General features: G+C 56.0%; 1 protein-coding gene across 2 annotated transcripts; it reads right to left on the reverse strand.

Annotated features, from left to right (window-relative positions):
- Positions 1 to 3677: 3677 nt before the first annotated feature.
- On the reverse strand, positions 3678 to 9266 carry LOC308558281 (HLA class II histocompatibility antigen, DQ beta 1 chain-like). Of its 2 annotated transcripts, XM_081139762.1 has the most exons (6): positions 9038 to 9238; positions 7459 to 7728; positions 5749 to 6030; positions 5131 to 5241; positions 4624 to 4647; positions 3678 to 4019 (listed from the first exon to the last, which is right to left on the reverse strand). In XM_081139762.1, the coding sequence occupies exons 1-6, from the start codon at positions 9144 to 9146 to the stop codon at positions 4006 to 4008; spliced, it is 810 nt and encodes a 269-aa protein (XP_080995888.1). In that variant the 5' UTR covers positions 9147 to 9238; the 3' UTR covers positions 3678 to 4005. The 2 variants fall into 2 exon arrangements, with proteins under 2 accessions (XP_080995888.1, XP_080995887.1); XM_081139761.1 differs by lacking the exon at positions 4624 to 4647 and having other exon boundaries at positions 9038 to 9266.
- Positions 9267 to 11954: the final 2688 nt, after the last annotated feature.

The raw sequence follows: 11954 nt of genomic DNA on the forward strand, positions 1-11954 counted from the left end.
GCTCAGCAGCCCCAGGCTCAGGGGGTAGATTAAAAAACTCTCCCTTTGGGGATGATGCTGGCCCAGCCCACAGAAGGGACAAAGCACTTCATCCTGATCCCAGACAATAGCCCTCATACTTTGAATGTCCCAGCTCTGAGCTGCTCTCTCTTTCACCCACAAAACTGCATCCAGCAGGGGTATTCAGGATATGGCAAGGCTGATCAAAACAGTCTCTCATTGAGAGTGGTGCCCACAAGCCTGTAGGAGGAGGGCGGGCATTTCTTCCCCTCTCAGGTGTAGCACAGACTGAACTTACAGGGGACAATGGATTCACCTCCCCGCAATGTAGCCAGGCACACAGCCCAGCACTCACCCGTATGGTTCTCAGACAGAAGTCTCCCCAGGAGACAGTTTGAAAATCCCAGCTCTTTGTAGCTCCTTGGGCTGCCAAGCCACCGTACCAAGCAGAATGGGGCCAAAGGTCCCAGCTCTGTGTGGTTCCAGTCTTTGCATAGCTGATCTTAGGAGGATGGGACCGAAAGTCCCAGCTCTGTGCAGCTCTCTTGTGCTGCCAAGCCCAGCAAGATGGGGCAGGCCGAGTTGCTCAACAGGTAGAGGGATGGGCACTGGCTGTGTACTTCGGGTGGGGGAGACTGGCCCTCTTTCTCAATCCACAAAATTTAGTTACTCTCTTGGTCTCCACCAAAAGCCCCCTCCCCCTTGAAAATAGAAGGCCCCTTAAAGTCACTGCTGAGTGTAGTTCACAGACCCATCCACAGGACTTGAGTAATGCAGTGTGACCTCACCAGCAGTTGCAGTCCAGACTCTGAACTCCGCAGGCTGGTGCTGTAGTAATAGAAGTGCTGGTTCCTAGGAGGGCAGAGTATGAGTCTCCCAGGAGGAGTGAATCCCCACTGATTTTCACCACCAGATGCTATGCAGATTCCTCTTCCTGCCTCTGTTGCTCTGGTCGGGGATCCCTGCATGGTGTTGAGACCCCACACTCCTAGGGGAAGGGAGTTTTGCAGCCCCAATATCCCTCCGGCTTCTCAACTGTCACTGCACCTGAATGCCTGGCTAGTTCTTTCTGCATCTCTGCCCTTCTTACCAGTCTCTATGTGGCTTCTTCTTGTTACAAAGAGCTTTTTGTTAAACTTGGATTATATTTTCTCAGGCTTGGGAAGGATCTGGCACTCTTTCAAACAAGCCAATCAACTTCCCAATCTTCTGCGGGCTGGTGTTGTGCCATCCCCTTAATCCATTTCCTATATCTTTCAGGGTGTCTCCTTTATCCAATACAGCCTTTTCCCAGGCTAGACACTCCCTCTTGATGGTCACCATCTTGGCTTCTACTGGGCATGCAGCCAGCAAAGGAGTTTCCCTTTATTGTTTTACCTCTCCTTCAGTAATGCTGGCTAACGACAAGCCAGCCTGGCTAATGACTGGCAATGATCTTTCCTGCCTGCTTTGGGGATTAGGTCCCGGGATGGAGGATGCAGCCATCCCCCGGGGAGCCTATAGGTGCTGCATCTTCCTAGTGAAGCTGGCCTATGGTCCAACTCAGCTTCCTAGTTCCCACCCTATATGAATACTAACTAGTTGCTTACACAACACTTCCACTGGCCCCAGAGTATCACTCCATCCTTACTTCTATAGTAAATGACAGTGCCGCCCCTGTGGAAGATGACAAACCAGCACAAAAACTCTAACCACTCAGCACCTTGTTCTCGGCAGAGTCAGAATGCGACCTTGAAGAGTGATTCCCAAGTGTCACTGTCTGTCCCCACACCTGAGTTCCTGCCTGATGACTTTCAGTGCAGCCTGGATTACAGGAGATGAAGTTCCCAAGAAACAACCTAATTCTCCATTCTGACCCCATCCAGGAGAGGGAAGGACCTGTTGTTGGCTTTTCAGGCCCAGTGGTGAGGGAACAGGGAGGAGGGGCTGCCTGCTCCTCAGGACCATGGTCCTCCATAATTTCAGAGATAAGTTCCCAGCCACCCTCCTCTTTTTAAATTTATCTTTACTGTTGAAAGTATTACAAATGTCCCCTTTTTCCCCCGCTGACCCCCTTCAGCCCACCCCCATTCCCCCACCCCAGGCCTACCACACTATTGTCTGTGTCCATGGGTCATGCATATATGCATATAAGTTCTTTGGTTAATCTCTTCCCCCCCTTCCCTCTGAGATTTGTCAGTGTGTTCCATGCTTCCGTGTCTCTGGATCTATTTTGTCCATCAGTTTATTTTGTTCATTAGATTCCACATATAAGTGAGATCATGTAATAGTTGTCTTTCTCTGACTGCCAGCCACCCTCTTAATGACAAAATGCAGAGACTGAGTTGGAGACCAGCTTTCAGGACTGGGTCCATGTTTAAGGAGCTACAGTGATAGTGACCTTCCTAACATCTGAGAAGAGAATATCAGGAATCAACAGGTCACTATGTTCACAGACAGGGGTGCTCTGTCCTCTGAGAATTCCAACTCAGCAGTGCTATCAGGCGACTGTGCAGGAGATGGGTTGGGATGAGTGTGAGCTGGTCGTCCCCAAGGAGGGAACCTAGAGCCAGAGGAAGCTGTGCCATTTGTGTTGTGGTCCATAAGAAACTAACTGCCTCTACACCACTCCACTGTAGGGGGGCTCTGGAGGCTGGGGTGCTCCGCATGACAGGTAGAGGCATCTCCACTCCGGGAAGTCATTTCCAGCAACACCAAGATCTGGAAAGTCCAGTCCCTGTTCCTAATATGGGCGATGGGCATAACCCAGGCTGTCTGCATCCCATGTACAGGATGGTGTTTCTGAGAAGTGTGCATGTTACCCAGGCTGAGCCAATCAGAATCTTTGCTAAAATGGTGAAAACTCTGGTAGACACTCTAGAAGCAGAGAGACCCACACAGAGAAATAGAGTGAGATCAAATGTGAGGTGATGAAAAAGAGAGATGCTGAAAATAGAGAGATGCCGAAAGAAACACAGAAGGATAGAGATGCAGGTAAGTAGTGACAAAGGTGCAGCTAGAGAAAAATGAGACAGAGAGGCAGCGAGGCAGTGAAAGAGGCCTGGAAAGGAAGACAGAGACAAAGATGCAGAGAGACACTGGTGGGAACATACAAGGACAAAGAGAAACACCGAGAAATAGGGAAAGGTGCACAGATAGAGATAAAACCGGAAGAGAGACATGAAGATCTCACTGAATATCTGGATCTAGTCTCTTCTAAAATCAACTTGACCCCAGGTTTACTTGTAACATGAGCAAAATAAATTTGTATTGGACTTCTATCATTTGAAACCAAAAATAGTACTTTTATTGCTGATTATATTTTCTCAAAATTAAAAATTGACCTCGGCCTATGTGACTTGCCAGAATATATTTGAAACATCAGTAACCAGAGGCCGCTGTACCAGCCTGCCAACATTTCCACCATGCTTGCTTACAGAAGTCTCACCAAACCAGAGGAGTGGCCCGTGGTCCTGAGGCCACTGCACTCAACATCAACACTAAAGAACCATGAAGATGTGACAATTGAAATGATTTTCTGTCTCTTCTTCCCACCCTTACGTGGTGCCCCAAGAGGCCTCTAGTCTTCTTTCAAGGAATAACCACTCCTTCTGGTCCCAGGCTGGCTGGGTCACCTCGAAATATGTTTCTTTCATTCTGCACTGGTTTCCTACCTCTGCTCATTAATGAGGTTCAGGAAACAGACAACTCATAATGTTTAATTATGATAAAAGCTCTGTACGCAGGTAATTGATTTCAATGTGCTTCTCTTGAACAGTAGGGGGCAGGGGGAGGGGAAGGGTGGAAACAGAAAAATGCCTTGGCAGGGATGGGCAGGGGCTCGAAGTCAGTGCAGGAGGCAGCATCCTTGGGTGGGGGTCACAGGGGATGACGGCCACCTGCCTCAGAGTCACTGTAGGGCTCTGATCTCAGGGGACAGGCTGCCAGGCAGCTGGAATTCTGGGTGAGGACAAGCAGGCATATCGGAAGAAACACAGCCAGTCCCAGTCAAAGTACCCTCAGGAGTCAGCGCAGGAGCCCTGTGGAAGAGACAGTGGTCAGCACCCGGCACCCGGAGGGACACGCCCTGTCCCCTCCTCTCGGGGCCCCCACAGCATCACAGAGAGCTGAGGTCCAGACGTGTCGTCACCACCTCCCCAGTGCCTGGAAGGGTGAAATCAGTAAAGAAGACACACTTTGGCTCCACACAGACGTGTGGGAGGAGGGGAACAGCTTTTATCCCTCAGGGGGATGGGGGGATGAGCACTGCAATCTTTTTAGCAAACTTAATGATAACCAACCTTCCTCCCATGACTCTTCCAGTCACATAAATGCCCACAGGCAGGAGCCGTCAACATGTGACACAAGTGGGCATCATCCCCATGTCCAGCACCCAAGTTGTGGCTCTGGCTCCAAGTTTCACAGGAAGATGCCACCAAAGTGAAGCCCTGGTTCTGGGTAACAAGCCCAGAGCTTCTTACAGAAACTGGGCAACCGTCTCCCCTAACACTTGATCCCGTGGCAGGGACCAGGCCATGAATCAAGGCCTCTGTGACCAGGAACACTCACCTCACGCCCCTCCCTCTTTCGCCTGCGCTCACACACACCCCACCCTACCCCCTACTGAATCAGAGCAGACAGTACCTGCTGGCTGAGGCCCCTGAGATCCTACAAAAGGAAGTTACACAGAGAAAGGTCTCATCACACAAACAGCCGGTCCCTCTTCCACCCCACAGGGAAATGAGGTAAGAAACTTAATTGGAAATTTATTTCCTTCCTACCCATCGGCCACAAGGCCTTAACCACCCTAAGCTACAATACCCCAAATGAATTAACCTGTCCCTAGAAGGAAGGGAAGCCAATGCTCTGACCTTAAACAAGGAGCTTTAGGAAAGGGGCCAGCGAGACCAGGACGAACTGTAAGAGGTCCTAGGACACTCGCCAGCAGCCACCAGTCACATCTGTGGCAGGGCTACCTCTCAACGAGAAAAATCAGAGTCCAAAGTCCCTCCTAGGAAGTTTTGTCCCTCTAAGCACCAGCACAGCCTGCTTCTTTCCACGTCAGGAGGTAAAGTTACACCTAGAAGCAGGATCTCCCTAACAGAGGGTCTCAGGCAGAGCCCCTCTTCCCGTTTCTCCAGAGTTCCTTACCCTTCTGTTTCCTGTGACGGATGACAAGGCCCAGCCCGAGGAAGATCAGCCCCAGCATCAAGCCCCCAACGCCACTCAGCATCTTGCTCCTGGCAGATTCAGACTGTGCCCCTGGGGAGCAGAGCCTGAGTGTCAGCATCTGTCCCACACCCACAGTGTCCCTGTGGGAAGCCTGGACTCCAGTCTGAGGCACAGGAGGTGGAGGTGGAGGCGCAGTTGCAGGGGAGCCTAGTTCTCCATGCTGACCACCCCTGGGGAGGGACCAGCCAATAAATCCTGGGACACCGTGGGTGGGTGACAGAGGGGGAAGCAGATCCCTGCTCCTTGAGACACATCCTTAACCTTGGGCCCTGAGCCCCAGTCACCAGCTGCCACAGTCAGTCCTCCAGAGCGCCCAGGCTGGGCTCTGGGCCTGGTGTAAAGACCTCCCTAGTGCCTGGAAACACAATGAGACCAGGAATCTCCTGAGGCCCCTGCCATGGCACAAGAGGGCTCTAGCACCCTGTGATGTCCAGCTCAGTGGTGGCAGCGGGAATAGGGATGAGATGGGGTGGCCAGGGGATGCTGTTTGCCTTCTGTCTGTGGGGCCCACGGTGAAGGAAACAAACTGCCCCTTACGCCACTGCACTGTTACGGGGCTCTGGAGGCTGGGGTGCTCCACGTGGCAGGTGTAGACGTCTCCTCGCTGGGGGGTCATTTCCAGCATCACCAGGATCTGGTAGGTCCAGTCCCCGTTCCTGATAAGGGGGGTGGACACGACGCCGCCTGTCTCCTCCTGGTCGTTCCGGAACCACCGAACTTTGACCTGGCTTGGATAGAAGTCCGTCACCGAGCACACCAGCAGGTTGTGGTGGTTGAGAGCCTCTGTCTTGGCTGGGGAGACGGTCACCTTGGGCACCACTGGGGGAGTAACAGGCAGGAAAGACAGTGAGATGTGAGAGCACCAGCAGGCCTCCCCGGGGACAGCCTCCCTGTGCCGTCCCTGGACCCCCAGACGGGGGGGCCATCCGACCTGGGCCACTTCATCAGCCTGAGCAAGCGCGTGATCAGTCTCAGGGGTTAACAGGAATCACTCTCTGGGAGTTATTCTGTTGATACCAACTGATAAAAATGAAGCCCTTTAAACTCTTAAATTGCGATATTACACAGGCCACTGTTCACAATATTTTTAAAATAAAGGTGATAAGCCTGGACTTCTGTTTCCTCGCACCTACTGAAGGTGACTGGGGACCAGCTCTAGTGAGTCACACGAGGGCAGCGACACTGTTCTCGGTGGGTCCCCCTGCTCCTCCCAGGAGAGCAAATACATCAGTTTTGGTCTCCTGGGGGCCGTGAGATCGTCAGCACGGGTCACGGCTCCGAACAGCCACAGGGACTGAGAATTAGGAGAGTACAGGCTTTCCACGTCCAACAAAGCAGGACAGCAGTGACCGCCACATCTCCTCCGAAGCAGTGTCCTCGCACGGGCCGTCTCTACAGTCCTCAGCGGTAACACTGAGGAATCTAAGAGCCAGGGCAGTTCTCGCCGCCGCCCCTCCACAAGGCTCCTCTCGGCTTTCCGCCTGGCCTTAGCTCGGGCCAGCGGGCCTCCCGGCGGGCGGGGACGGGGCGGAGGGGGGCGCGGCGGGAGGGGCAGAGGCGGGAAAGGGGCAGAGGGGGGGAAAGGGGCAGAGGGGGGCGCGGCGGGAGGGGCAGAGGCGGGAAAGGGGCAGAGGGGGGCGCGGCGGGAGGGGCAGAGGCGGGAAAGGGGCGGAGGGGGGCGCGGCGGGAGGGGCAGAGGCGGGAAAGGGGCAGAGGGGGTGAAAGGGGCAGAGGGGGGCGCGGCGGGAGGGGCAGAGGCGGGAAAGGGGCGGAGGGGGGCGCGGCGGGAGGGGCAGAGGCGGGAAAGGGGCAGAGGGGGGCGCGGCGGGAGGGGCAGAGGCGGGAAAGGGGCGGAGGGGGGCGCGGCGGGAGGGGCAGAGGCGGGGAAAGGGGCGGAGGGGGGCGCGGCGGGAGGGGCAGAGGCGGGGACGGGGCGGAGGGGGGCGCGGCGGGAGGGGCAGAGGCGGGAAAGGGGCGGAGGGGGGCGCGGCGGGAGGGGCAGAGGCGGGAAAGGGGCAGAGGCGGTGAAAGGGGCAGAGGCGGGGCCCGCCGGGCAGGGCGGGGGGGGGGGGTGCCCTGTGCTCCCCAGCGCCGCCCCCGACCCGCTCCTGGTCCTTTCCGGGTCCCCCCTCTGTCCTTCCCCTCTCCAGGCCCCGGTTCCCGCCCCGTCCCCACCCTGCGCGGGCCCAGCGGCCCCTCCCGGCGGGCGGCTGCTCAAGGCGGCCTTGGGGGGCGGGGGGCGCTCACCTCGCCGCTGCAGGGTCGTGCCCATCTCTATCCCGTAGTTGTGTCTGCACACCGTGTCCAACTCGGCCCGCGTCCGCTCCAGGACGTCCTCCTGCCCGTTCCAGTACTTGGCGCTGGGCCGCCCCAGCTCGGTCACCGCGCGGTACTCCCCCACGTCGCTGTCGAAGCGCGCGTACTCCTCCAGGTTGTAGATGTACTTGGTCACGAGCCGCACGCGCTGCGTCCCGTTGGTGAAGTAGCACAGGGCCTTAACCTGGTACACGAAGTCCTCTGCGGGACGGCCGCGCAGTCAGCACTCGGCGCTCAGCCCAGCGCCGCCCAGCCCGGGACCGTCTGCGGGGACGAACCCGCAGCCCCGGGACCTCCGCCCGCGCCCCCCGCGCCGCCGGCTCCCACCGGCCCTCCCGCGGCTCCTCCCGCCCCGGCCCCCGGCCCCCCGGCCCCCCGACCCCGGGCCCCGGAGCCGCCTGCGTGTAGGGAGGGGACGGAGCGGGAAAGTGTCCCCGGGACCTGGGGCCCCGCCCGAGCCCGACAGCAGGGCGCGGGGACAGTCGGCCCGTCCCTCATGCACCCCGTCCTCAGAGCGATCAGCACGCCCGCACCCCAAACCCCACCTCCCACAGAGCCGCTGGGGGCCGAGACCAGCGCCCACGCAGCCCGCGGGCTCGAGGGGAGCAAGGACGCGGCGGGCCTGGGGTCCACCGCCCGCGTCCCCACCCTCGGGCCCCGCCCCACGCAGCGCCCCCTCCCTGCGCCCGAGGGAGCGCTCTGCTCCCGGAAAGGGCCCGGGGTCCCCAGTCAGATAAACGGGGCTCCCGTCCGACGGCCCGGCCACCGGCTTGGGCAGGTCGCTCAGAGCATCTCCAGCACAAACGTAGCTGCGTAAAGAGGCCGCAATACCCACGCACAGGGTGCTGGGGAGCCTGAGCGAGGACTCCTATGAAGAGGGAATCCTGAGTCTGAAGGTAAGGGTTTCTCACGCGTTGGTCCCCTCTTTGCATTCCCCTTTCTCCTAAATTCAGCCCGCCATCCGCTCAACACTGCATCCCACTCGGTAGCTATGTGACCCTAAGCCAGGGAACGAAGTCGGGGCTCCCTGTCTGTGGTCACCAGGTCAGAGTCACTCAGACACCCCGAGTTTGCCTCCTGAGCCCTCCACTCAGACTTGGGGTGTGGAGCCCTTTCCCTCAGTCCCACAGGGCAGAGGCCAGTGCACACACCTCCCCAACCCACAGCCCTTAGTATTTAGTCCAGGCAAGGTTGTGGGGACCGTGAAAGGACAAATGCTCCTGTCTCCTCTGGGGAGAAAATCTGACCTTCAAAATAACCTTTTCCTGTCCCTGGTAGGAGGTGCCCTGCCTCCTCCCTGCCATTGTAACAGCCCCAGGCTTGGCCGGGGGAGGCCGCTGACCTCACCTCCTCACTAGAAGGGGAAGCAAGAGAGTCAGCTCCTTCCCAAAGAGAGGAAACGTGTGACAAAAGACTACTCTCAGGTCATAGTCACCCCACACCCAGCCCAGGGCCCCTCGGAGCCCGTCCCCCGGCTGGTGGCTCTGGGGGGCCACTGCCCTGCACTCACCTGGAGAGTCTCTGCCCTCAGCCCCTGGGGCGCTGAGCACCGCCAGCCCCACCATCACAGCTGCTGCCCAAAGGCCGCCGGGGGTCCGCGGAGCCCTCTTCCCAGACATGATCAGGACAAAGGAAGAAGTGAGGCCGTGAGCCCAGCTCCACCGGTGACGGATGCACCCCTGCAGAGAAGGAGGCCCTGTGAAAGCCTCCCCAGGGGTAGGCCTTGGGGGCCCGGGGCAGCACCCAATCAGCGCGGGCGCCCAGGCGCCTCATCTGTCTCTGGGCAGATGCTTCTGGTGAAGGTTCTTTGCCCAGTGCCTGGAAGGGCGTCCTCATCAAACTGCACTGGGTGAACATCTGAGCACTTTCTCTCAGTTATCGAAGATCTAAAGACTGAATGCCTCAGGGGTTTAAAAAACTAAAAAGAAAAATGATTCAAGAGTAGACATCTCTGTGATATTTAGTTAAAACATATTGTCCTGACACTTGAGGTTTTTAGTAGGGAAAGCACGTGGGGACCATGTAACGGGGGAGAGAGTTATCATCACGGAGATGCTCCTTCTATTACCTTAGACACGTGGAGGAGCCTTAGGTGGTGGTGGGAAGGGCAGAGCCCTGAGAGGAAATGGTTCTGAGCTGCAGCGAGTTATTAGAGTCAACAAATTATTCAAACTCTTTGCCTCAGGCTTCTCTTTGGAAAATGTGGATCATGCTGTATGCATGTTCCATCTAGAGCCCCATACATACAAACCTAAGAGTAATAAGACCTTTAATATTGCAGAATGCCCCTCTGCTTCCATGTGTAACTATTGGGAATAACTGGTTAATATGTGGAGCAAGAAGACAAGCCAAGAGTTCTACGCCCTGCCCTGCCAGCACCTGATTCCTCCTTGTGCCAGAGTCTATTGTATTCATGCTCTTTGAATGACAATATTTGAAAAGTTGACTTTTCTCTTACAAGCTCTCCAGCTGCTTCAGTCCTCCCTGGACCGTGAAACAGGTCCATCAGATGTCAGCAAAGGCGCAATCCACAAACATTCACAACACTCAGACAGTCCCCTGTAGCTTCCAAGACAGAAAGCAAAAGACATGGAGAAGCCTTTCCTGGGGCCTGAACAGTGACGGAGGGAGCAGATGCTGAGTCACAGCTCCAACTGCGCTGCCCCAGAGCATCCAACCAGACAGGCAGGACTATTGCTGCGGTTTTTCACTAAGTGTGTTATTTATCAGGCTCTTCTTGCCCATGACTAGGGGTAGCACTAAATGGCTACAGAGCAATTAAGACAATGCCTGGCAAACATTAATGAACAAGATAAGTATCTCCCTCTCTTCTCTTCCCTGTATTTTAAGTTTTCCTTTTAAGTTTGAGGACAGGATCTAAAAGCGGATTATAAAGAGTTTGCCAGGTAAAAAGAAGTAGGGAAGAGGCCACTACAAGCATTCCCATCAGTGGCACATGGAGGCAGTGAGCTGTTCCGGGTTCCTCTGTGGGTGCAGGGCTCCCGAGCACCTGGGCCTGGGGAATCAAGCCAGGCTTCCTCCAGCAGTGGTGGGTCAGGGTAACTCAAGAGCAAGGGTGCGTGCAAAGAGAAGGAACACCCAGCTCAGCCCTGGAATAGGGCCTGGGGACAGGGAACAATAGTCAGAGAGGGAACTTGAAGGTACCTCAGTTCCCTAAGCTCCCAACTCCGGGTCCCTCAGAATTAAGAGGCCTCTGGCCCATCCCCTTCATCCTGTCCTAAGGGGGAAACCCCTCAGTTCTGCTCTGGGCTGTAGCAGAGGCTGCCTCAGGCTGGGGACTGCCCAGTCTCACAGGCCTCTTCACACAGTCTTCTCTACCAGCAACAAGTGTCCGCTTAGATCCTTTTTCTAATTGGCTAAAATCTCACCTGAAAGGTGTGGCTTGGGCTTCTGCCAGCTGCTTCCCTTGACCCAGTCAGCATTCTCTACATTTTCTAGACTTCTCTGCATGGTCCCTGGACTGGCTACACTACTCCTGGCAGCCACTGCTGACCTGGCCTGAGAGGAAGGTCAGGCAGCCCGGGCATGTGCCCTGACCGGGAATCGAACCCCGATCACCTGGATCGCAGTTCGATGCTCAAGTGCTGAGCCACACCCGGCAGGGTGCTGTAAAAGACTTTAAATCAGCCATCAAAAAATTGCTTTAGTAAGCAATTACAGACACCCATGAAACAAATGAAAACAATAGAAAACCTGTAGAAATTACAAAGAAGAACTGAAAGGAAATTATATGAATCAAAAATAAAAGAAAAAAAAAAAACACAAAAATCTTTAAATGGATAGACTCACCTGCAGAATGGGGAGAACAAGGTAAAGAATCAGGGAACAAGGTCTTGGCTCCAGTCCAGCGTGTAAGAAGCTGCAAATCGCCACTCCTGCCTGAAAACGAGAAAACTGAGCAAACTGACAAGTCAGCAACATACGCCAGCCCCCAGGGTTTGTCCCCACAGGGGTCTGTGGTGGACAGTCCAGCCCCGCACATGTTATTTAGGCGGCTGTCTTTGCAGGGCCATCAGTGTGCCCTGCTTCGGGTGGCACTGGAACCGCACCTGCTCTCACTGGCGAAGGGCCGCGAGGCTCTTCCTCAAGTCTCTTTTCAGCATCTCCTTCTCACACGAAGGTGATCGTCCCCAGCAATGTCTGCAGTTCCTGCAGAGAGGGGCTGTTGAGTGGACATGCTCTGCTGCAGATGAACACTCCGTCTCGTGACAGTAGGTGTCTGCCCTGCACCAGGTTTCGGGGTGTGGGACAGGTCATGCAGCCGTCCAGTGATGGGATGGGTGGTCCTCAGCTTACAGCAGAGCTTCCAGGTACAGGCCCTGTTGCTCACAGGGCTTGGCAGGTGGCACAGAGCTGTGTCCCTCTTAGGCTGTATCTTTCTTCAGCCCCTTTCCATACCTGGGACC

Source organism: Miniopterus schreibersii (assembly GCF_964146895.1).
Source record: "Miniopterus schreibersii genome assembly, chromosome: 6".
NCBI lineage: Eukaryota > Metazoa > Chordata > Mammalia > Chiroptera > Miniopteridae > Miniopterus > Miniopterus schreibersii.